The sequence below is a fragment of the Cavia porcellus genome, unplaced genomic scaffold (assembly GCF_034190915.1).
Source record: "Cavia porcellus strain 051 isolate PalLab524CR breed Dunkin Hartley unplaced genomic scaffold, mCavPor4.1 scaffold_7, whole genome shotgun sequence".
NCBI lineage: Eukaryota > Metazoa > Chordata > Mammalia > Rodentia > Caviidae > Cavia > Cavia porcellus.
In genome coordinates, this window is record NW_026947490.1 from 81,446,609 (window position 1) to 81,472,925 (window position 26,317).

A 26,317-nucleotide genomic window follows, 5' to 3' on the forward strand; every position below is an offset into this window, starting at 1 on the left:
AAGAAAGGTTCCTGCCTGCAGAGGGGAGAGCAAAAGGGAACTTAACAGGGAACCTGCTTTGCACATCAATCAATAACAGTTTCCAAAAAAGGGACATGTTCCTCCAGGACCTGGATCACTGAATGATCTAAAATTAGAATCCTGTAAAGACTGCAATGCTTTACTTATCTTTCTTCTATAGGGGGCATTAATAACAGAATGTATTTAATATTAAGACCAATAAAGCACCTGTGCACTGTGGAGGTTGTCACAGAGGTAGCATGCCAGTTAACTGCAGGAATTTCATATGGAACCTGCTAGTGCCAGGTTTCCAATCTTTACTAAGGAGTGAATTAGGGACTGAGATAAGTCAGAAGTCTGTTGCTTAGAAACAGAAATTTATGCACTTAATGTCAGATACACCCATCACATTAAATCTGGTTAGATGCATGATTGGTAATTAAAAGCTCCATCAACACACTTATAAAATAATCTATTCAAGAGGCACTGGAATTATTAGCTAGTTAGCAAGACTATTACCAACACCCAACCAGTAATCATTGCAGAGAAAATTATTAAACCTTTTAACTTGATAGAAATTGAGCTAAGGGACTCACAAGGACAAGGAATATAGCTTTGGACAAAAGCAGGAACTTAGGAGATATTTTTCTTATTTACTAGAAAGTAGAAAAGAAAGAAAAAAAGTTTTTGCTGCTCAATAACGGGTATCCATAAAAAAAGAAAAATGATTTTCTACCTGACCCAGTCACAGGAGGGGGTCCGCATCCTACTACTGCCCTATAGTAAATGAGTGAATGTAACATTCATAAAACCAAGGGCTTAGAGATCTCAAGATTGAAATGGGAAATGAAAACACCTTGTTTGGAAGAAGGAAAAGTAATGAGGGTCAGACACCTACCTGTGAGAAGGTAGTGGCCAGATAACTGAGGGCCTTTTTTCCTGGCTGCACCTAGTAAAGAGGCAAAAAAGCCCTTTCCTGGGACTTGTGCCAGGTCCTGCAGTCCCAACTCCGGTACCATTGCCTTCCTGCAAATTCCTACATCAAATTCATTAGATTTTATTTCCTGCTGTCTGTATTTTAGATCTAAAATTTATGGGTTGTATAAAATCAACCTTAGATATGAAGTCAGGTCAACAATTAGGCAACAGTTTAATGCTCTAATATAATGAGTGGAATATATCCATACATGCCAAAAGTGTTTTCACTTACAGTCAAAAGTGTTTTTGTATCCCACACTCAATACCAGGAAGCGATCTAGTGGATCCAGTGTGGGACTCTGTTTCAGCAATTGTTGTGAATCTCGTGCTTGGCTAGGTTTATCGTCACAATTTAGGTATGATTTATGACACTGGATACAGAATGAAACTTTTCTGCAGCACTTGAACTGTCTGATTTTCCTTCATCTTTACTTTTCCCAGAAACCTATTACTGTTTATATGTAGGTTTTTCATTCACGCTGTAATGCATTTCTCTTGGTGGATGCATACTAATTAGTTAAATGAAAATGAGCACTGAAAGAGCCCCTGTGACAATCCGGGCAGAAAATGTTATGGGCGCATTCCTGACAGCAGCTCCTACCCATTGCAGTTTGTCCTGGTCTGACCTGGCCAAATAATCTTTTATGTCCTCAAGGGATTTTTTTTTTTTCCAGAGGACGTTGACCAGGGAACATTTAGGATTCAGCTTAAGGAGAGGGCACTGAGCCCTTTAGGAAACTCTTGACAGCCAACAGTGAAGCCTTTAAAGGGAAGTATGAATACTGGCAGATGAGGGTGACATCACAGGAGAGAGACGGGCCCAGAAGCCAATCATTGATAAAGGTGGGGCTGGCTGCTCACCCAATCGGGTGGGCCAAGGGAGGAGGGTCTTCCCAGCGATGGTGTAGAAGGGGTCTCTGTAAGTTCAATGCTGAGATCCTGGAGCTGAGCGCACCTCTAGTTTCTGTGAGTTCTTACTGCAGGCTGCAAAGGATCCTCGGACACCCTCAAGCATCACAATGGTAACTTGATGGTACCGGAGCTGGGAATGGGATGTGTTTGTTTTGGAAGGAAATGGGCTGAACCACTGTAAGCCCAGATGGTCTTTTTGGGCAGCCCCAGGTACAGCTGTGTTTTGAGATGAGCGGTGGTTCGGAGGCAAAACCAGAGTTGTGTCCTCAAAATGACAAAAACTATCATCTGAATTCCATATGTGAGACCTCTCCTTGAATGATATTACTTCATAAACAGAACTCATAATCTCACAACACTGATTTTGGAGTTCCGGAACCAAAATAAGAAATGAGAAGAGCTCCTTGGCTTCCGGAATGCTTTTTCTGTGAGTAGTCAGCTGGCCGGGCACACGTGGCTCTATGGATTTAAAATAGACGTTTATCTATCTATTTATCTTCCTTTTTCTCTTTTCTTTTCTTTTTCATTTTTTCATTGTTTGGATACAGAGTGTATCTGTGTGGCCTGGACCTTACCTCTGGGCCTTCCTCCTCCACCAGAGTCCAGTGTGAGGAGATGACAGGCCTGAGTCACAGCACCCAGAAAAAAGGACTACTTTGAACCCAGGTTCTCTAGCACATTTCCTTAGCCTGTGATGTCTACAGGAAACAGGGTTTAGAGATAAACTGGCTGTTTGTATTTACATTTCTGTTATCTCAGGAGTTTAGTAAGTAGCAGCTGCAAGTCTCCATAGTAGACAGGAATCTGCCTTTTATCGTGGGTGAGAAAATTCACTGCTGGTTCAAAGCCCTAAGTCACTGTCTATTTTGATTTTAATTTTTATCAAACCCATTAATTTAGCAAGTTTTCTGCAGGCCCCTTCCTTAGCTAGTGTCTTAATTATACACTAAGTAAATAAACAGTTTTTTATAATTGAACTACTGAAGCAAGGCTTGTCATAGTTTAGAATGCTGTGAGGTATTTTGGGGGATGGCAATGCATTAGCTCCTGAGGGGAAAGTTCCTGCAGAGAACAACTTCCTGTAGGTGCTACCTGTTAATACTACACTGAGAAATACACCAAACTGGTGTCTCTAGGCAGGAAGAGATGTGATATATAGAGAATGGAAATTTAAATGGGTGTCATATCTGAAAAAATTGCTGTAGCCTTTGGGCTGTGCTTAGACTTTGACCTGCAATTTGCAGTACTTGGTTGGGCATAGTGACAGGTGCCCTTATTCCCAGCACTCAGGTGGCTCATTCTGGAGGATCCTTGCAAATTTAAGGCAATCCTTGGCTATGAAGTGAGCTCAAGGGTGTCCTAAGTTGCATTGTGAGACCCTGTCTCAAAAGACAAAAAAATGTTAAACACTGTGATAGATTTTTGCTGAAGTAGGAGTATACTCACATAGTATATGCATGAGTATTAAAGAATAAAAACAAAAGTTCTTTTTGAATGAGAAGAGCCAAAGACATTGAAAGGAAATGGGAGAGCAGAGGCATGTGGTGGGAGGCCCAATCAGCAGCCAGAAGAGTAAAGGACTTCTGAGGTGAGCTTGACCTACTGTGACAGCACTGAAGGGTTGTCTGCCTGCTAGGTCTGAGAGTAGGAAAAGGGTCAGAGGCCTATAGAAGGGGAGGGAGACATTGTCATAGATCAATATTTCTTCTGTGTCTACTGATCAGCTCCACTCATCATCTCTGAGGTTAGATAGGAAATTAGAACCCTAGTATTGGTGATTTGAAAATATGTTGGACATCATAGCTAAAGTAGCAAGGGAAGTTTTTTCTTTTGGACACCAAAGATTTCAAGGCACATGTCATGTTTCTTATTGTGCAGTGACTGGCCTCAGAAATTTGGCCCTTAGCTTCATCCTCCCAAATTTGAAAAAAAATTTAATTGTTTAACAAATATTTTTATTGCGTTTTGAGATAAGGTCTTACTACTTTGCTAACTTGGCAAGAAGTGTTGCGACTTTGCCAGCACTTGGACTGTTGAGTATGTGCAGTACAAGTTCATGTTCTCTCAGATTTAAAAATGAATTTTAGGAATAGCAGAGGTTAAACGCAGAAGTATTTATTGAGTGAAAGAAAACTTCTGTCTGAGAGAGAGACAGAAGCGTTCTCCGTAGGCTTCTGAAGACTATTTTTTAGGAATTTTTCTGGAATAAAACCATGAGGTGAGGCAAGTGTAAAGCCGGACAAGGTGTAAAGGGAGTTTCAAGCATCATCTACTGTAGTGCAAGGGTTTCAGGTGTGCACTACCTTGCCTGGGTCAGTGTTTTCACTTTTATGTCACCAAATTCCACCAACATATACAGTTTTAGGGTAAAGTAAACAACACTGAATCATGGTGGTGCACAAATTTAATGCCAGCGCCTTGTGAGAGTTAGGAGTGTTTCAAAACTGGCACCACTCTGGATAACTGAGCAAGAGAGTTTTTTGATATGAGATGCACATTGAAGGTTTACATCTATCCTAAATTACCTTTTCTAAAGTCCACGGGACCTTAAATAATAAAGAGAAAATGTTTGCAGTTTAAACTTCTATTAAATTTTTAAGTTGACACAGAATATCTACTATTGATACATGGCACAATGCAAAGTTTATTTGCTCATGTCAGGGAATGCAGAGATGAGTCTCTCATTTCAGAAAAAAGACATCATAGGTGAAGAACCTGTGATTCACAGTGTCCTGCATTCAGTAGGGTACATGTGATAAGTTGTTTTATAAATGTGTCTTTGTTATGTCAGAAATAAAGATCTGAGGATTTAGCTCAGCGCATAAGCACCTGCCTTGCAAGCAGACGGTCGTGAGTTCGATCGTCGGTACCAATAAAAAGTTTAAAAAAAAAAGAAATAAAGATCAAGGCATTTGTATTCAGCACATTGAAAAAATCTAATGCTTAGTGATGGTGTTTGCAATATCAGGCTTGTTTTTGTGCATATTCAATGCATTTTCTTGTCAATAACTTTTACATTGATCAAGTCATTTTCCTTTTGCAACTCAAATGTTACTTTTATGTCAGTCCTTCCAGTCTTCATATTGTCCCCTACACAACACAAGCCTCACCCGGTTGTTTGCAGTTTGGAGAGCTGTTTTCACCTGTTTCTCCTGAGCAGCTCCATCAGGAGAGCAGTACAATCCTGTTTGGATATGTGAATACTGTTGGGGGCATTTTGTGTCGTTGTTTCTCTGGATTTTATTATTATTATTGTACTGATGTGGTCCAATCTGGTCATACTGCTTGACATGTGTTTCCCACATGAGAGGATAAAATGGAAACTTTAAATAGTCAGAAACTGAGCTGAGTGGTTAGCACTATGGTTAAGAGTACACATAACAAGTATTTCTGTAATATATCTTTTAGTGTCATATCTGTAACACAGCATCAGGTTTATAATTTCAGTTGAGTGGTGTGTTTGCCTCAGAAGGATTCAAATGTTTGGCAGTTTCACCTTTTTAAAGAGAGAGGAGTTTCTAAGGTAAATAAGACTTTCTGGAGTACTGACTACATGCATAGTGGTGTGAGCATACAGAAAGAGTTCAAAAAGGTGACTAGAATATGAACGTCACTAGAGATAGAGCACCTGGGGCTACACTCAAGTGGATGGGGAAGGAGACAGTGCACAGGAAAAATGGACAATTCCCATTGAATACTGAAAACGGGCTGCGAATTAAATACACAAATTAATCTCCTTGACATTAGCAATTCACATCTACATGCAATTTTTAAAAACTGGGAATCAAACTCACAATCTCATTGCCAAGGCAGGCACTGCGCTGCTGAGGTACATCATTGGACTTGTAAAAGAATTTTTTCTGTGAGTGCAGAGAGAGAAGCACAATTGGTCATGTAATTATTATAATTCATTGGTAGTGACTGAACACTGTTGAAAAGGACATGCTAAATGATGCACTTTGTGCTTTTTATAGCTGTTTCACGTGTGGTTTTCACATTTGTGAAATTACAGAATGTGAATTGCATGTGGTGTAATGCTGGTAATTTCAGTCCACTTGTTTTTACCTGACACATATTTACATTGGTTTGTATCTGTATTTCAAACCAGAGATCTTGTCTGTGGTACAGTATGTCATAAATTCTACTAAAGTTTTGTTGCAACTATAATTTTTTTCACCATATACAGTGTTACTTGAAAGTGACTACATTTCTATGCAATCCAACTGATTCTCTGCTAATTTTATTTCAGTTGTTATGTCTTTTCTGTGTCCACTGACATCATTGTAGGAAGTTTTACCTCTGGATTGTAATGTATTCAATTATATTAATTACTCAATAATGCCTCTAATACTTTTAAGAGTTTCTTCTTTATTGTTGTTTAGATTCTGCACAAATACAGAGCAATGAAAAAACCTTATTTTCCATGGAGTGATTAACATTTTTATATTGCAGCAGTTTTCTCTAGTGCTGTTTCGGAACTCGGCTCCTGGAGTCTCAGGGATGGGCCTGTTATGGGCAGTGCTGGACCTAGTCTTAGACTTCCCAAAGACTGTGATGAAGAGTACTGATACCATGCCCTCAGCTCACAGACACACTGATGAGCTTCCCTCTGCCCTGTGTTTGCTAATGTTCTGAGATTGAAATCTTTCTTCTTTTCCATACCTGCATTCATTGTTTTTAATATGAGTTGAGGCATCAATTTTGAGTAATTGAAATAATTCCAAATGTACATTCTGTCATAGATTATGAAATCCTTAATCATTTAAGATGTTTTTGAAATGTGTCATTTAAAAAAGTTGTGATTAGATCTCTCATTCTGAGAGTATTCTTAATTTGTTTCTGCTCTTCATTTCTAATTTCATCCCAGTATTGTGTAAGAGCCTGCTGGGCATGGCTTCCACTCCACTGACTACATTACCTTCTGTATTGCTGCTCTGATCCTGGGCCATATGTGTGAATGCTTGGATTTTTGTAAGGCCAGTGTGCTATGTATTTCTGTGATAAAACATTTGATAGAATCCATCTGATATATTGCTTTGAATTGTTATCTTGTTTATTTTATGCGTTACTTTAAAGATTGCTCTGCCTTCTGTCAGTCACTGATTGAGTTGTTTTGAATTCTTAAATATATACTTTAAAAAACTGATTTTTTCCCTTCCAATCCTATTTCTGTTATTGTGGTTTGTTTTTCTTGGGTACGTATCAAGGAATTGGGTACGTATCAAGGAATGATGTTTGTGTTTAAAGAACTGCTGATTGTACATGTGCAATATAGTAAAGCTAATGTAGCTTCAGTAGATTTTGTCGAATGAATGCAACCCAAGTATGTCTTTATGCATAGCTTTCTATTTAATCTATCCTTATCAGTTCCATATAATAACCACTGGTCTCCAGGTGGTTAGAGTATTTGCCCTTTAGCTAGGTGTCTAGCTATTAGTCATTTCTGACACCTGTTGTTTCATTCCCTTTAATCTGACCTGTTCTCCTGATAATGTGACCTGCTCTCTTGATAGGCTGACCTGTTCTGCTGTTAGTGAATTTAGCGTTTCATGACTGTCAGCTGTGGATTTGTTGCACTCATGTTTGCAACTGTAGTTTGCTTATCACTACCTAATATGGATTCTGTCTCATCATTTCATGTGTGAAGACAGATAAGCAGATATAAATGAATAAGTACCTGTATTGTATTTTATTGTTTTAATCATTTAAAGAAAATCTTATTCCCAAAGCTTTTGTTTACATTTAATGATAACAATGAAAGTGTCCCACATGTATTCAGCAAGTTTCATATTGGGTCTTAAGCAAGAAGTGAAAGTAGCCAGGTGATACAATCCTTTTAGGTCAGAAGGTATTATTGCATGATTGATGACAACTCTCCTTTGGAAATTTTCCAAAGTTTACAATCTGTGGTTTTTCATGGAGACTGTCTTTTTAGCTTCTCCTTTTTAACTTTTCAGGAACTACTTTAGAAACTGCACAGAGAAATATCTTGTAGGTTTCATGGTGTTTCTCAATTTAGTCACTTCTTACTGTTGTTCACAAGGACTTGGATGTGAATCAAGGCCAAAGTACTTTCTCATTTAGTCTCTTGGTCACAGTTTCTGACTCTTTAATTTCCCTTAAAAAGAATCACATATATTCCCAGGAATCATAGCACAAAGTATTTTCTATACATTAGAAAGATGGACCTTGTCTGTGGATGTTCATAAACTCCATAGTAAAGGTGTTTGTGGAATTCACTAGCTGAGTGTTAATTTAATAAATCTAATTATTTTGTTCTTCCACACTTCAATATTGTTTGTTGATTTTCACAAGTGTGACTTAGATTTTCTTTTCTATTCATTATTTATCTTGAGTGTAATAAGTATTTGTTTATTTTTAGATTTGTGCTCATTGATCTTAACTCTGTATGTAAAATCTTTGTATTGCGTTCCCAACAAATGTTTTCTTGTTTAATTCCCATCTTCATAGATTTCAATTTCTTTTAATTTTCATGGCTGCTTGATTTTTGTCTGAGGAAACTTTCTTATTAACTGAGTGTTTTTTAAATTGCACAGTCATTCCTGTTTCTCTTTCCCATTTCAATAGTTCACCAATGCACATAAGTGTGGAGATTGTACAGTCCAGATTTCTAAGGTCATTCTGTTTCTCTCTGAATGTAAATGAAACACCTTTGCTTTCATCCTGTTAGGCATAACATCATCTGAATCATGAAATAATATTCTACATGCCTGTGAATGCACTGAGAGTTGCCTTCCTTTCCTGAGATTCATTTGTCCACTGATATCAATGCTGAACTTCAAATGTTTTCCATGTTTATTATGTGGAATGCTTCCTTGCTCACAATATTGAATGTTTGTAGGCTTTTTCCTTTCATTTATACTTGTTGAACAAATCAAAGGTGTGTTTAGTTTGTTTCTTTTTGATATTAGAAATTGAACTCAGGACCTTGAACATCAGCCAGGTGTTTGCACCACTGAGATGTATCCTTGGTACAAAGGTGTGATTTGTAAATGACTGAATTAATTTTAGTTTTCATTTGTTGAGGGAGTTTGATGAATGGCCATACTTTGTAGTCTGAGCTGGTCTTATTGCATAGCCCAGGCTGGACACTGTATGCATTGCATTCCTGAAATTCCTCTTACACCTGCCTCTAAAGTGCTGGGAGCACAGGCATGTACTACCCCACTGGGCTGGACTCTTCCTTCTGTACTTAGTGACTGATGGAATTTTTGATGTGTCTTAAATGATAGAAACATGAAATAAAAGTGGCCTTTATTCCAAGAACACGGAGAGCAAACCCCCACCACTGAGGTGTGGCTCTTGTCTCTGCTAGACTCCTGGTGTGGGGGCTTACAATGCACAAGTACCCATTGAAATTCATTTTTGTGCCACAGGTAAATTACATAAGGGTGGGGAAGATGACCTCAAGACAGAGCCCCTTGGTTCCGCCTCCTAGCCTCCCGCTGCACGTGTAGGGCAAAATATTTTCATTCCTGTCCTTTTATTATTAGGAAAAGGGTGAAGTTTTTCTGTCCTTTACTAACTGATGCTGAAAGGAGGGCTGCCGTATTGGGGTTTAGGAGGGTCAATGGGATGACAGTTGATGCCCATGTAGAAGCTGGTGCCAGGTGTTTTAGCCAGGACAGCTTTATCATTGGTGAATGCCTGCACATTAGACTGGAAAAACAAAGAGACAAGGTGTTATGAGTAGGCAGGCCACTATCATATTCAAGGACTCAGGGGAGGTAGAAGACAAAGTGCCTTTGATTTAGATATGTAAAATCATTACCACAGTGAGATAGAATTCTGAACAATAAGTGTGGAGTTAGGAGGAGTTAAGTTATGAGAGGTGATTATTTCCCTATCTGCAAGGGTAAATGTTAAGAATGTAGGTAGTTAGGACTTGTCTCTGGTCCACGAGTTGAGCTGGAAAGAATAGGAGGGGTGGGGAAGGCCATGGTTGTGTCACTATTGGGAAGGTAAGAGCCTAAGCTTTCAGGGATCCCACGTTTGACCAAACACCTTAGGGTAGAGAGAACTAAGACAGTTGTCACATAGAACAACATGAAGACGATCTTGCACATGATGTGGGAGTCTTTAGGAAAGACTGTTATGAGTCCTGTTGTAAAAACGATAATTAATAAATTGTAAGAAAGTAGGAACCAAAATGGATAACAAAACATCACTTAGCCTGAGAGTTGTGGCTGTGGGGCCTTCATGAAACGGAGATGAGTAGGTGACAGAAGATGAGGTGACCGTTAAGAATGGTTAGATTTAGGGCTGGGAGGGCACTGCTTAGCCCGAGTGATGTGCAATCAGGATGGGAGTCCAGCAACTTTCACCACTGTAGGGTTAAGGAGATCAGAATGGGGTCCCTCCACCTTGGTTGTGATCCTGTGGATTTAAAATGTCTTGAGGTTAATTACATCTCCTGGGGATGGGAGGATCTGGTTTGGCCCCTTCAGAGGGTTGAGGAAGGCAGAGATCAACATGTTGTCGCAACAAGTATTGCAGGAAGGAGAGGACTGGTATATAGTCAGCAAGAGGAGGGAGGTTTTGGGGAGGAGGAGGATTGTGGAGTAAGAATGGCCTGCCATACATAAGTTCAAAAGGACTTAAAAATGTCGGGACTCGGGGAAGTGTCCTGAGCTTGGCTAAGGCTAAGGGCAGGAGTTGAGGCCAAGGTTGGTGCAGTTCCAAAATGAGCTTTGTTTTTATGAGGCCATTTGCCTTTTCTACTTTTCCTGAGGATTGTGGCTGGTATGGAATGTGTCGGCGCCAGGTGTTGTGTAAGCTTGAGGATATATGTTGAGTAATCTGAGAAAAAAAGATGGGATTATTATCTGACTGAATACTCTGAGGTAGGCGAAACCTTGGTTTGATTTCCTGTAATAGGACTTTAGTAACTACAGCGGTCTCCCTGGTTGTGGGAAAGGTGCCTATCCATCCTAAAAATGTACAAACAAAGGCGAGAAGATATTTGAGAGTTTTGTGGTATGGCATATGTGTAAAATCTGTCTGTCTGTCCTGACCCGGAGTGTGTCTTTCAAGTTGATGAATAAGGAAGGGGATGCTATATGTCCCTGAGGATAAGTCTTAGCCCAGAGATAACAGTATTCTTAAGAATGAAAACTGTTAGAGAAGGGTATGTGACTACTGGGGCCAAGAATTTGTATAGGCCTGTGATTGTATATGGAAACAATTATGTAACTCAGTGAGATATCATGGCCTGCTGATCTGAGAGAACAAGTTTTGATCCTTGGAAAATCCATCCCTGAGTGGTTTGTTTGTAATGTGGTTTATGAAGTAACTGTAGCTGCTCTGGTGAATAATTAGGCTGAGGTAGACTGTTTTGAACAAAAGGGAGAAGATGATAAGGATAGGGTCTTTGTGCAGCTAACTTGGCCTATGAATCTGGAAAGGCATTTCTTTGAGCAATGGGATCTGCAGAATTCTGGTGTGCCCTACAATGAATAACTGCTGCCTGTTTTGGGAGTTGTGCTGCCTCTAGAAGTTTAAGGATAAGAGATGCATTAATGATGGGGGTTCCCTGAGAGTTAATAATACCCTTTTCTTGCCAAATGAATGTAAAATGCCAAATATATACTTTTAATCAGTGTATTTATTTATGACTTTGTCTTTTGCTAGTGTCAGAGCCCTTGTAAGGGCAATAAGTTCTGCCCTCTGATAAGAGGTTCTAGGTGGCAGTGGATTTGCCTCTATAACTTTTGACTGGTTAATCATTGCATATCCTGTTTTTTTTTTTTTTTTTTTTTTTTTGCTGTCTGTGTTTGTTAAACTGCCATCTATGAACCATGTGTGAAAGGCTAGAGAGAGAGAGGTGTGCTACTGATGTGAGGGAAAAGGATGGAAGTCATCTGTAAGTCATCAATGCAGTTGTAGTGGGGTGGCCCTCTGAAGTGGAAAGTAAGGTTACCACAGTAAGAGGGCCACTAGTTGCAATAGAAATGCAAGGGTCTAGCTAGAGGGCTAGGTGTACCTGTTGAAGGTGAGAAGGGGTCATCAGGGCAGGAAGTGCCTTATGTGAGATGAGCTCATTTAAGTGATGAGGTGAATGTACTATAATAGACTTCTGTACTGTAAACTTTTTAGCTTCTTGTGTCAGTAGGGCTGCAGCCACAAGGGCTCAGAGACAAGGAGCCCATCCTTTTATTGTGTTGTCTAACTGTTTTGACAATAGGCTATGCTTCAAAACAAGGCCTTTTTTTGTATCCTAGTACACCTACAGCATTGTGACCCTGAGAGGTAGTATATAGAATAAAAGATTGGGTGGGGTGAGGAAGGATAAGGGCTGAAGCTCTTAGGAGAGCCTCTTTTAATTTATGAAAGGAGGCATGTATAGGTACAGTGGGGTCTAGGGATTCTGTTAAGGGACCCTTAGATGCCTTGGTAGAAGGGTTTAGTGAGGGTTGCAAAATTAGGAATCTAGAGATGAAAGAAATTAGCTAAACCTAGAAAAGATGTAACCTTTTGTTTGGTTGTGGGCATCTGGAAATCTTGAAGAATAGTCTTATGATCTGTGATGATAGAACTAGTGTTGGGGGTGAGAGAGAGACCTACATATTTAACTTTTGGGGAAGTTATCTGGACTTTAAAAAGAGTGACTCTGTATCCATGACTAGCAAGAAAATTAAGTAGATCAGCTGAATGCTGTATGGCTAACGTATGGGATGGAGAACATAAGAGAAGGTCATCTATGTATTGAAGAAGGGTATTAGGTTTGAGATCAAGTTCTGTGAGGTTAGTAGTGAGAGCTTGGCTAAAGATGTGGGGACTATCGTTGAACCCTTGGAGGAGCACTGTTCAAGTAAGTTGTTGAGACGTGAGAGTGTCTGGGTCACTCCATGTAAATGCAAAGTGTTCCTGACAATCAGGGTGTAGGGGGATGTTAGAAAAGGCATCTTTAAGATCTAGAACCATAAAATGAATGGTGGAAGGAGGGATATGAGAGACCATGGTATAAGAATTTGGCACCAGTGGGTTGGTTGAGATAACAGCACTATTAATTACCCTAAGGTCCTGTACCAGGCAATAGGACCCATCAGGCTTTAGTACTGGAAAAATGCGAGCATTATTGGGTGAATGGGTAGGTTTAAGAAAACCATTGTCTAAAAGACACTTAATTGTAGGTTTAAGTCCCTGTTAGTGTTTAGGAGCTATGGGATACTGGGCAACACCAGGAAAAAATTGAAGGTTCCCTGAGATGGATTAAAATAGGCATGGCATGAGTAGCGAGGGTGGGATTGAAGGTATCCCAAACTATGGGATTGTCTAGAGAAGAAGGAAGGGGAGGGGATGACTTTGTGGTACATTGTGAGACTGTTTGGAGGACTAGAGCAGTGGGGAGGGAGAAGGTAAAGGAGAAGTTAAGCTTTTGAACGAGGTCTCTACCTAAAAAGAGTGTGTGGCATGTTGGAATTACTAGGAAGCTGTGGGTAAAGAAAAGAGTGCATGGGATAGGCCCAGTCTGCAAAGGCTGTGTAGGTTGGCTGTCAGTGCCCACAACAGAGATTGAGGACTTAATGCAAGGACCTGGAAACTCAGGAAGTACGCTATAAGTTGCCCCTATGTGCACAAAAACAGATAGTGTCTTACCTGGGACCTCCAGTGAGACTTCGGGCTCCAAGAAGGATATCTTAGTGAGTCTGTGGGCCCTGAGCCCTCTCAATCTTCAGCAGCAAGTCTGAGCAGATCTGTCAGTGATGAATCTGGCAGAGATAGTGTTTCCTGTGAGGGTGAGGAGGTAGCACATGGCTTACCTGCTCTCTGGTGGTTAGGACATTCGCTCTTCCAGTGGCTCTTAAAGTTGCAGTAGGAACAGGGCCCCAAAGGAAGCCAAGATTGGGGCATTCTCTTGTGCAGTGTCCTTTGCTGCATTTGAATCATGGTCTAGAAGGAGCTTGGATAACTCCACTTTGTTTTGGCTTTTCTTTTTTTTTTTTAAATTTAATTTAAAGAAAAAAAACAAAAACAGTTAAAGGATACAAGTATACAGAATTTCAAAAAAATAAGAAATCATTAGTTAGTAGATTACATATTGTCATCTTAGCAATAGTTGTTCAAGTTACAAAATTAAAGCATACAAAATGGACATTCAAACAGTGAGACTGCAAACTGTTGTGCTCAATGATCCAACAAAAACTTAGTAATATGGTCATCTATCTTACACACCTAAACACACTTACAGTTGTATCCTTTAGAGCACTTTCTTTTCTTCTCTTTTTTACAATTACATTTACACATTTTGGGTTTTATTACTTCCACCATTCTTATCACTTTTTTTTTTTTTTTGGAAAACAATAAAACCAAATGTGATGAAACAAAGGTGTCAGTCAAAACAAAAGATGGACATAGTCCATGATTTAAAAACAGAATACAAAGTAATCAACAGTGGTTACCATAATGCCTCTTGCTACCTTAAAAAGACTTGCCTATATCATCAGGTATAATAAAATTCAACAAAACTGTACAGAACAAAACCAATAAAATCTTTCTCGGGAGCCCCCAGTGTCACTGCTAAGCGATCAGATTGACATTTAGCAAATTTTTTGTTTTGAGCCTCATTTTCTGCTTTTTGAGTTTTATCTCTGTTGAAGACACAGAAAGCAAAATTAAGAATGTCTCCTTTTGGGGATTGAGGGCCATTTTCAACCTTTTGTAACTTTGTATGAATATCAGTGGCAGACTGAGAAATAAAATGAGTTAACAACAATCATCCCTTCATGAGAGTCTCGGTTTAGTAAACTTAATTCTGGTGTCCCTAAGCTGATTTAGGAAAACAGCTGTGTTTTCATTAGCCTCCTGGAGCTGTTCTAAAAGTTTGTTATAGTTAATATGTTTGTGATCAACTTCATTAAGGCCCACAATTAGACATTCATCCATCTTATGCATTTTTCTGAACCTTTGCCATTTTGCTAACTCCAGTTAGGATCTTGTTCTCACACCAAAGTAGGTCCAGGATCATTTTCAGTGGTATTTGCCTTACATCTGCAATCCTCTTCTTCTCAAGCTGCTTGCCACAGCTGAGCTTACTCTTGTGAGCTGAGGGTGGAGTTCAGAATCACATAAATATCCTTAAAATGTAACCGTAATAATTATTTATAAATTCAAGTTCTATGATATAATTTTGTGGGTCAATAGAGATGCAACCTAATTTATAGCTAATCTGACATTACCATGACCATGAGACCCATCCCAAGATGGTGGCGCCCCACCATGTTATGGAGGGCCAAAAGATGGCAACTGTCCTCTATGTGAGCAACCATGTGGACCTCCAGAAGGCTGGAATGCCCAAGACCTAGTATGGTGAATGGATGGAGAAAATGTCAACGCAGGAAAGGGAGACCAAGATTCTTCAGACAGGACAGATTGCTCTGGCTGAGTGGAGTGAGAGGTCGGATACTGGGGAGAAACACTAATGCAGGGGTTAAAGATGCTGGGGGAATGTTCAGAGGTTTTAGGAGAAGAATTAGGGACCCTGTAAGAGGGAGGGGTAGATGACTGTGCAGCGGGAGATAATTGCACAGCAGGAGCAGAAATCATTTATTGAGAAGCTGTGAGGTTTGATCTTGGGGATAGGAAGGAAGGGGTGGGTGAAAAACCAGCGGGACCTCATCTAGTGGGTCTTGGGGACTGGAAAGGAAAGTTTGTGGTGCAGTACAGCTAGCTAAAAATATTTGTGCAGATGTACATGATTTAATGAGAGAAGAGCACATTCTTAGAGTAAGGAAAGCCTGTACATATGAAATTTCTGCTAACTTGTTGCCAGTGTAACAAAAGTCATATAACTTTCTGAGAATACACGGGTCAGAATTCCCCTCTTTATGCCAAGGGCTGCTGTTATGTTGATAGGTTGGCCAAGCCTCCTGGCAGTAAAAGGTTAATTGTTTAGTTTTAATGGTTTTCTTTAAGGCGAGAGTACCCAGATTACAGACCAGGCACTGTAAAGGTATGTTTTTTTTGGGGGAGAGGAAATAATATTTCCCATGATGGAATCACAGTAAAGTGAGCCAATGGACAGTGACCTAAAGCAGACCAGTTTGTGACCTGGTCTTTTAGACCAACAGTAATTCTGCCAACTTGTGTCTTTGCAGTCATCACTAAAAGCACGAGTGTTATCCTAGTGGATTACAGTAACGGCTCTACCTTTGGGCTGCCCAAGGGATGAGAGAACTGCTACCCTAGTCCAGGGAGGGAAGGAAGATCTGGCGTGGGGTTGGCCCACCCATGGAGTAATCCTTGGGCAGAATTGGCTCACCTGTGGTAAATGAATTAGACCAGTGTTGTTTGCAAACCAGCAGCAGTAAGTTGAGCAGCTCCTGCATGTTGAGAAATTAGGAATTAATTCAGAATGGGGTCCAGTCAGTCTGTGAATTGGCAGGGGACTCAAACTCGGAAGACCCAAGGAGTCACTCACACACTGTTCCCGGTCAGGGAACCAACTCATAGAATTTTCAGTGTGGCTAAAAAGATAGAAATATGAAATGAAAGTGTCCTGTATTCTAAGAATGCAGAGAGAAAACCCCATGACCATGGAGGTCTGGTTTTTTTCTCTGTTGGACACGTGGTGTGGTGGCATACATAGAGCTTTGGTCTGGGGTGGTGCCTAAGGGGCATTACTGATGCACAAGTAGTCCAGTGGAATTCATTTTGTGCCACAGGTAAATTGCCTAGCAATGGGGAAGTCGACCTCAAAGTAGAGGCCCTTTGTTCTGCCTGCCAGTCTCCTGCTTCAGCAGCATCTAGGGTAAAATCCTTTCAGTGAGCAGTTACTTTTCTGTACCTCCATTTTCACTGCATTTCAAATATATTCTTTCCCACATTATTTTCCTTTACATCCTAGTAGAATTTCTAGTATTTAAGTACAAGGAGATAGTTTGGTATTCCTGAGCTATAGGGTTATAGCTTCCCTTTCCCTAATTTTCTTGTCTATATAATGGTCAAATCTTTATTTTCATTAAATTATGGTAATTGATAAACCTTCTTTCATATTCAACTGAATATTTATCTGTGACACCAGTTTCTTTTTAAAATTTTTAAAAATTTAAAAATTAAACCGAACAAAACAGATCATAGGGTCAGAATCGAAGAAACACAGATTTCAAAGCAAGACCACCAGACAGCTTCACTGTCTGTTGTAATGCCTCTTGTTTTCTGCCAAGTAGTTGTCCATATCTTCACACACAGTGAATACATACTGAACAATATAGTACTAAGCTTTACACAACAGAATGATGAAGGCATTTTAGGTCTTCAAGACCAGATAATAGGGAAGTCAGCAATGGCTGCAATAATGTCTCTCATTCTCTTCAAAATAGCTGTCCATATCTTTACATATGTTTAAGTTAAATAAAAGAAAACAGATTAATATCACTCTGAACAGAGAATAATGGTATTGCTAGATTTTATATCATAATGCTACAAAAGTAGCACTGGCTATTTCAATGTCTCTCCTGAGTATCTCTTCATTACATTGTGCATTATATAACCTATTCTTGGAAACTGTTAGAAGTTCTACACATGCATGAACCTCTACATGTATACCTCTCTTTTCTATATTATAGGGAAAAAACATTAAAAGAAGACAACAAAACAAATTCCTAGAAAAACATGAAATGTAAAAGACATAAAAAACCACAATACTAGGTGATCTACAGTAGTTGCTATGATGTCTCTTGTTATTTTCAATAGAATTGTCCATATTATCAGTCATAATATAATTGAACATAGCACTACACAGCAATATTAATAAAAATACATCAATAAATCAAATATATCAGTAATCAAAAATATCAATAAACAACATTGGAGACATTATAGCACTACAAAAACAGTAATCAAACCAAAATGGGTATCCCATTGCATCTCATTCTTTTCAGTGTAGTTGCCTCTATTCTTGATACAGTCAAGCATACAAAATCCGAATAAAATGAGTCAAGGCAAAACAGCAATCTAACAAAGCAGAATCAAATAAGATCAGTCACTGTAAGACAATGTAAATAATATAGGGCTTCAATTTAAGTTAGTAGGAAATTAAGGATAGTTAGCATAGTATATTCTGCTATTTTTGGGATAGCTGTCTGTGCCCTCAATTCTGGTTTAAGTAGAAAGACTAAGGCAGAATAAAATCAATCTAAAGAGAGCAACAAGACTAATGTGGCTTTTAAATCCTGATACACTATTAAAAGTGTCTGCTGCCTTCTTTTTTTTAGACAATTTCTCCCCTTTCCCTTTCTCAGGTTGCTTTATACATTTTGGGTGCCACTAGCTCCTCTAGTTTTTAGATTAGGGGGGCAATCCATTATCTTCCTGAGTGGTGCTGAACGCTTTTACCCCTGAGCTTGATCTTGAGCTGTATTCCTTTATGTACTAAAGACCCAAGGTTTTTTTCCTTATAGCCGAGTAGTTCTGCACTGCACAAAAGTGTCATGACTTCCCAACCTATCTTCAGCTGCTGGATGAGCTGTCCCTATTTGTCTCTGTTCCTTGTCACATAGAGCATGATTTTCTCATCTTTGACTTTCAGTTTATTAACCCTCTTTCAGGTTGTGTATATTTCCTATCCAGAGCATCTCAATGGACCCTATCTCCTGATCTACTCTGCCTGTGTTTCTTTTTGTTAGTGTATGAAAGCCATCTATGTTAGAGATTATAGCCAACCTTCTCGGCCTCATCTCTACTATGCTATTTTCCTGCTATTGATTGTTTACTTTTCTCCTTCATTCCACTGTCTGTCCCTTTCATTGAGGTCTCTACCACTGTTTCTGGAATCCTGGTATTTTTTTCTCTTTCTGGAATGTCCTTCAGTATTTTTTGTAGTCAGAAACTCCACAGTTCCTTTTTGTCATGGAAACATTAATCTTGTTTGTCCATTAATTTTGAGTGTTTTTCAGGGTACATCAGTCTGGTTGTAGGGTTATTTTCTTTAGGGCTTGGAATACTTTGCTTAAAGTCCTTCTTGATTTGATCATTTGTGTCAAGAAATCTGTCATATTTTTGATAGGTGTTTCTTTATAGATCATCTGCTTCTTTGACTGCTTTTGCTATTCTGTTCTTGAGATGAATTTCTGGGATCTTGATTATTATATGTCTGGGTGTAGATCTCTTTTGGTTGTTGCTGGCTGCAGTTCTGTATACATCATTTATCTGCATACAATTTTCTTTTCCTATGGGTGGGAATTTTTCCTTAATTATTTCTGTGAATAGCTTTTGTAATTCATTTGTGTTGATTCCTGCTTCTTCACTCACATTTTTTATTAAGTTATAGATCCTTTTGTAATCTTCTAACCTTTTATTGTTTCTTCCTGGTTCCTTGTTAATTTTAAGAGATCTTTTTTTTCATAATCACACATTGCAAATCTATCTTCAAGTTTTGAAAGTTTCATTTTAGTTTCTGTCAAGGAATTTTTCCAGCTTTCAGTAGAAGTTTTAATGTCTTGGTAATCTCTCTGGATCTGTTTCATGTATTCTAGATTTTTAAAATATTCTTCATAAAAGGTTTCTCTTCTTTTTCTGGGTTCCTGCATTCTTCTGTCTGTGTCTTCTTGAGAGGTTTTAGACATTTCTTTTATTAATCTTTTTATATCTTGCCTCACTTGAATTAAAATTTCAGTTTTAATATCATCTATGAGGTCACAAAAGTATTTCTTTATTTCCTCTGATGCTCTGGCTGATATTGTATGATTGCTGCCCTCAATCTCTTCTGTATTTACCTCTCTTGGACTTATTTTCCCTGGGTCAGTGGCTGGAGGCTTTTTCTTGTTTCTTTCTCTTGTCATGTTTCTGGTTTTCTCAGTCAGGTGTACGGTGGAGATCTCAGGTCCTTTCCATATTGCTTATGGTTTTTCTGAAGCATGCTGGTTAGGGGATTGCTGCCCTCTCCAGTTTGCTGTTGATCTGCGAGGTACACACAGGGACAATGTAGGCTGGCCTCTTTCCTCTGAACCAGTCAACCGGCGGATGCCTTCAGCACATTAGTCTGTGTTGTATGGATGTCATAGGTTCAGGACAGTTTTGTCCCTGGCTGTTGTTTCCTGAATGGGGATATGACCCAGCCCAAGCAGATCCCACCAGTCCTCTTTGGGCCAGGGGTGGCTGACTGACACCACTGTGGTTCTGAGTTCAGGCCCATCCTGCCCAACTCCAATATGTCATCCAGCCAGTCACCCAATCCCCGGGACCCAATTCCTAGCACTGTCCACAGATGTCAGTTCTGCTCTCCATTGCACTGCATCCTCCTGCCAAGGGCCTTGGGCTCACCAACCCCCAATTTTGGGGACCGCAAATTCATCATAACCGTGAGTCATCTGATACCAAGGAATGCCCAGCACAGTGCAGGACTGGCCCCAGGGAGAGCATCTGGTTCCAGCCTTTCATCCATGTTGTTCTTTCCTTTTTCTTTTTCCTCAGTTTCTTCCTGGGTTGTGAGAATCCCTCTCCTTTCATCTGGTCTTCTCCCTGGTGTTAAATTCTAGCATCTGAGTTATTTCTCTCAGAAAGGCTGTCTACCCTGCTACTTATCAAGCTGCCATCGTCAGCAAGACTATAAATTCTGTCTAGAAAGAGAGATGAACTTAGTGTTATGAATAAGCAGGTGTTTTGAGAATGGTGGTTTACATGTGCTTCTTTGAGCTCTGCTTTAAAGTCAGTGAAAAACTACAGTATAGGTGCCCTGCAAGACAAGCCATGCCACAGTTCTATGATTACTTTGGAAGTTTGTTGCAGTCTAGCATCATTGTTACTGAGTGGCTAAATTTGAATGTACTTGAGTTTTGATGACTATGATATGCAGTTAATACTTAAGAGAATGACCTTTAGTTAGACATTTTATTTGGGGACCTGAGAAAAATTTGTTGTGTTTCTAACCTTCAGGGTACTTGTCATTATTTAGGAGACAGTGACCTTTAATGATGTAGCTGTGAAGTTCACCCCAGAGGAGTGGGATTTACTGACTCCATTCCAGAAGAAGCTCTACAGAGGTGTGATGTGGGAAACATACATGAATATTACTGTGACACGTAAGGATGATATATTTTATTTATTTATGCAAACAGCATTGATTATTACTCAGTGATATAGTGTAATATATTTGATAACTATAATATTGTCTTACATATCTCAGGCCTGAGTATATTATACTATGAGTATAACTGGAACCAGTGATGCTTTAATGTTATAGTGAATTTTTTTTTTTATTTCTATGTCTGTCATACAGGAAGAATATGGCACAACCTGCAAATTAAAGAAGAGGACAAAAATTGTTCAAGAAATCTAAGGTGATTGACACACATAAGAGAAAGGGAACATTTCTTAAGTGTCAGTTTTTGAGAATAAGTATTGGAACAAAGGAACTTGAAGAAATGAGATCATATTCCACTTTATTTAACCTCAGAGAAATATCAAGAGAAACACTTGATTTTATTTTGTATTATCTGGAAATCCATATTAAAGGATTTGAATGTAGGAATCAGAGGTAGTGCTGATACTATGTAACAATTAACACTATCTAATACATCAGTTTAAAAATTGCTTTCATGATCAACATCATGGAAATGTATGAGAGTAAATTTAAATATTGTAATCTAGAATCTAGGAAATGAAAAAAATTGTGAATTTTCATAGAAACTCTTCTTCAAAGTATCGTTTGTATATATGTGAATAATGAGACTTTCATGGTCTAAAAAATTTTTCACATAGAATCAGTACTTAAAGTGGAAATAAATGCTACAGTTTATAATAAATACTTTGAAAATATCCTATAGAATGTTGAGCTTTTCATGTTTAAATTTCTTCATACATTGTTGATGGATACATAAAATAGAAACATGGTAAAAAATATTCAGAGGTCTGAAAAGTAAAATGATATGTTTCATATTTTTTCACATGTACATCTATCAGTATATACTTTTGATTTTTACTTTTGTGCCATGATTTTATAATGTAGTTCAGATTGACTTTGAACTTACTGTGTAGTCCATACTGGCCTGAAACTCAGAGGTATCCTTCTGCCTCTACCTCCTGACTATTGATTGAGTTGTACTGTTTCATTATGTGCAATGATTCACAATATATTGTGAAATACATTAAGATCATCAAATGTTAATAATCCACACAATGTGGTGTTCAGTGCAGCACATGAAGTCATTTACAGCATCTAATAGAAGAATCAACTCAAGTACCTAAGCTATGGGAATAGCCCAGATGCCCATCACGGGTTGCCAAGGTAAAGAAAACGTGGAGTCAGCTCATCATGGTGGTGCATCCTTGCGATCCCACTACTCTGGGAGGCTGAATCAGCTGAATGACAATCTGATGCTCAGCCCAAGCAAGTTCATGGTCAATAAGAATCTCTTTCAAAAACAAATAATAGGTCAGCAAATTTAATTCAGTCCAATACCTGTGTTTAACTCTACACTGAAATAAAAAATGCCAAACAAGGAACTGTGATATGTTTTCACAAGAAACAGAAAGAGTTGAAGCTTATGTGAAATAAATCAGACTCAGAAATGGAAGTATTACAGGTTTTCCCTTAAATGGGAAGGTAATAGCATATTTGAGGCAAGAGAGATAATATGAGACCAGAAACCCTTACTTTCTGTAGATGAGAAAGATGATCAGGCTAAATAGATGATGGGGAGAATGAAGACATGAGGAGCTAAAAAAAAGATCAATATTTGATAGTCATTTGTACCAATCCTAAAATGATATTACATATTAGAATCATATACCAATTTAAAATTCTCAAATGAAAACCATCCTCTTTAGAATGACTAGTACTTTGAAAGAAGTACTGCAGGACAGTGAGTCAGTTAACCATTAGAATTACTTAGCAGGCATCAAACCAAAGTAGTCATCATAAACCTCAATTGTTAATGAGGAGCTCTTTCCATTGTGATTGATATCTTTTTATTTTTTTACAGATATGATGAACACAATTATTTGAGAATTGAAGAGCAGCAATATAAATGTAATGAAGATGTAGAGACCTACAGTGATTTCCAGTCCGTTCAGAAGCAATGTGGGAAAGCATTCAGTATACTCAGTAGCTGTCAAAGACATAAAAACATTCACACTGGGGAGAAGCCCTGTGTATGCAACAAATGTGGGAAAGTATTCACCACAGCCAAATGTAAAGCACATGATAGAACTCACACTGGGGAGAAACACTTTAGATGTAGGCAGTGTGGGAAATCTTTCAGTCGAAAGGATAACCTTATTAATCATGAAAGAGTTCACACAGGTGAGAAACCCTTTATATGCAACAAATGTGGGAAAGCATTTAGTACAGTCTCTGGCTGTAAAGCACATGAAAGAATTCACAGTGGGGAGAAACCCTTTGTATGTAAGCATTGTGGGAAATCTTTCAATCGAAAGGATAACCTTAGTAATCATGAAAGAGTTCACACAGGGGAGAAACCCTATGTATGCAACAGATGCGGGAAAGCATTCAGGAGTGCATCACAATGTAAAATACATGATAGAATTCACACTGGGCAGGAATTCTACATATGCAACAAATGTGGGAAAGCATTCATCAGTGCTTCACAATGTCAAAAACATGACAGAGTTCACACTGGGGAGAAACCATTTGTATGTAGGCAGTGTGGGAAATCTTTCAACCGAAAGGATAACCTTATAAACCATGAAAGAATTCACACTGGGGAGAAACCCTATGTATGCAACAAATGTGGGAAAGCATTCATCAGTGCGTCACAATGTCAAAAACATGATAGAATTCACACTGGGGAGAAACCATTTATATGTAATCAGTGTGGAAAATCTTTCAAGCAAAAGCGTTATCTTATTACACATGAAAGACTTCATACTGCAGAGAAACCTTATGTGTGCAACAAATGTGGGAAAGCATTCATCAGTGCATCACAATGTCAAATACATGATAGAATTCATACTGGGGAGAAACCATTTTTATGTAAACAATGTGGAAAATCTTTCAAGCAAAAGCGTTACCTTATTATACATGAGAGACTTCATACTGGGGAGAAACCCTATGTATGCAACAGATGTGGGAAAGCATTCAGTTCAGCCTCTAGCCTTAAAGCACATGATAGAATTCACACTGGGGAGAAACCATATGTATGTAAACAATGTGGGAAATCTTTCAGTCATAATTGTACCCTTATTCTACATGAAAGAATTCACTCTGGGGAGAAACCCTTTGTATGTAAGCAATGTGGGAAATCTTTCAACCAAAAGGATAACCTTATTAAACATGAAAGAATTCATACAGGAGAGAAACCCTATGTATGCAACACATGTGGGAAAGCATTCGTCAGTGCAAAACGATGTAAAGTACATGATAGAATTCACACTGGGGAGAAACCCTTTGTATGTAATCAATGTGGGAAGTCTTTCAAGCAAAAGCGTTCTCTTATTATGCATGAAAGCCTTCATACTGGGGAGAAACCCTATGTGTGTAACATGTGGGAAAGCATTCAGGACAGAGTCTAGCTATAAGCTACATGATAGAATTTACTCTGGAGAGAAACCATATGTATGTAAACAATGTGGGAAATCTTTCAGTCAAAAAGGTAAGTTTATTATACATGAAAGAATTCATACTAGGGAGAAAACCTTTGTAAACAATATTTAAAAAGCTTCAGTCAAAATGCTATCCTTAATGAATTTTTTTTTGTCTTTTTCCTTTTTATCGGTATCCTTATTGATGAAAGAACTCATACTGGGTAGGAACCTCTGTGGACATAACCAAATTGGCAAAGCATTCAGTATGCAGAGGTGCTAAAATAAACCCTATTTGTGTATGCAATTTGGGATGTCTTTCAGCTATGGTTGTAGCTTTTGTGTATACAAAAGGATTCACTCTGTAGAAAAACCCTACCTGTATGAGAAATGAATAAGCGGGTTTGTTGGTAAATTCGCAATTCATAAACATGAAAGATCCTACACTGGGGGAAAACCTATGAACATCAGGAATGTAGGAAAACTTTCCACAACTGGAGAGATTGTCACTGTATGACAGAACTCCCTCTGTGTAGTAATTCTGTGCATTTTGTGCACAAAAATGCCATCAAATAGGGGAATAATGCACACAAGATAAAAACCCTATGTATGTAGGCAGTGTGGGAAAAATATGCTGCAGTTTTTCCCTTTTCCAAACAAGATTCCTTCACACTATAAGAAATATTGGAAAAAGTTGAGATGACAGAGGTGCTAACCTGACTGATGTCACATTGTGGCCTGAGCTTATGTATGCAATGTGGGAAAGCATTCAGTATACATGGCTATTGTCAAACATATGAAAATAATCAAATGAAATCATATGTACATAGGTGACTTTTGAAAATAATTCATAAGTTACTCATGGAGAGGAGACTGGTAAAAATAATATAAAATTATTGCTGTAAATATACATAGGTTTTTTTTGAAAACACCCTCAGTGCAGTTACCCCAAAACATTTTCTTTTTTATAAATCACACATAAATATCTGATCTATTTTTTTGTAGTCTTAATTTAAAAATACAGTGTTTAAAGCAAATTTAAGTATGCTGAGGTTTTTTTCCCCATGTTTTTGATCCACCAATGTCTTGTTGGATGATACCAAGTTACCTCAGGACCATTTTTTCTCACCATAATCTGTAACTCTTGTATCAGTTTACCCAGAGGATGTATACATTCATATTCAAAAATGTGCTTGTATTTATGGCCGATGTATGTAGCCATGCTTATGGTAAGGTATACCATCACAGAAGCTAAAGCAGACCCAGTCACTGTTAGAAATAAGAATGAACTTAAATTAGGGAAAAATCTTATGTATGCAACAAATGTGCAAAAATGTTCAGTACACAAACAGGTTCTAAAATACATGATAGAACTCTGAATAGGGAGAAACTGTGAAGGTAATGTGCAAAATCTCTCAGTAAATATTGTAACCTTGTCCATAAAACTTCACACTTGGGCGAAACTGTATGTAAGACATAGTAAGAAAGCTTTGCTGATAATCCACATTTTAACCTTATGTATGTAAGCAATGTGGAAATCTAGCAGCCAAACCCATAGCTTGCAAATGCATCAAGGAATTCACAATGGAAAGAAATTCTGTAGGTGAGCAATTTAGGAAAACATTCAGTTCACATAGTCAGTGACAAACACATGAAAGAACCCACAATAGGGAAAATCTGTATGCATGTAAGCAACGCAGCAAATGTTTCCACCACTACTGATTGTAATGACATGAATTCACACAAGGAAGTAACCTTATGCATTGCAACAATGGAAAAAAGCAGTTAGTGCAAAATAATGCCATCAATTAAAGAAATAATGCACACAAGGGAGAAACCCCATGTAAGTAGTCAACATAGAAGATGTTCTTGCAAATTTTTCATTTTATAAATGCTAAATTTCCCACACACTGGAGAATAACTGTGA

The 26,317-nt window shown here is 38.5% G+C and overlaps 1 protein-coding gene across 2 annotated transcripts; it reads left to right on the forward strand.

Annotated features, from left to right (window-relative positions):
- Nucleotides 1–1,856: 1,856 nt before the first annotated feature.
- Nucleotides 1,857–24,697, forward strand: LOC106026930 (gastrula zinc finger protein XlCGF26.1-like). 2 transcript variants are annotated; one of them, XM_013149011.3, is made up of 4 exons: nt 1,857–2,000; nt 20,804–20,930; nt 21,128–21,188; nt 22,833–24,697. In XM_013149011.3, exons 1-4 carry the CDS (start codon nt 1,998–2,000, stop codon nt 24,379–24,381), a joined length of 1,740 nt encoding a protein of 579 aa, XP_013004465.1. In that variant the 5' UTR covers nt 1,857–1,997; the 3' UTR covers nt 24,382–24,697. The 2 variants fall into 2 exon arrangements, with proteins under 2 accessions (XP_013004465.1, XP_013004466.1); XM_013149012.3 differs by lacking the exon at nt 1,857–2,000 and adding an exon at nt 2,011–2,317.
- The last annotated feature ends 1,620 nt before the right edge of the window (nt 24,698–26,317 follow it).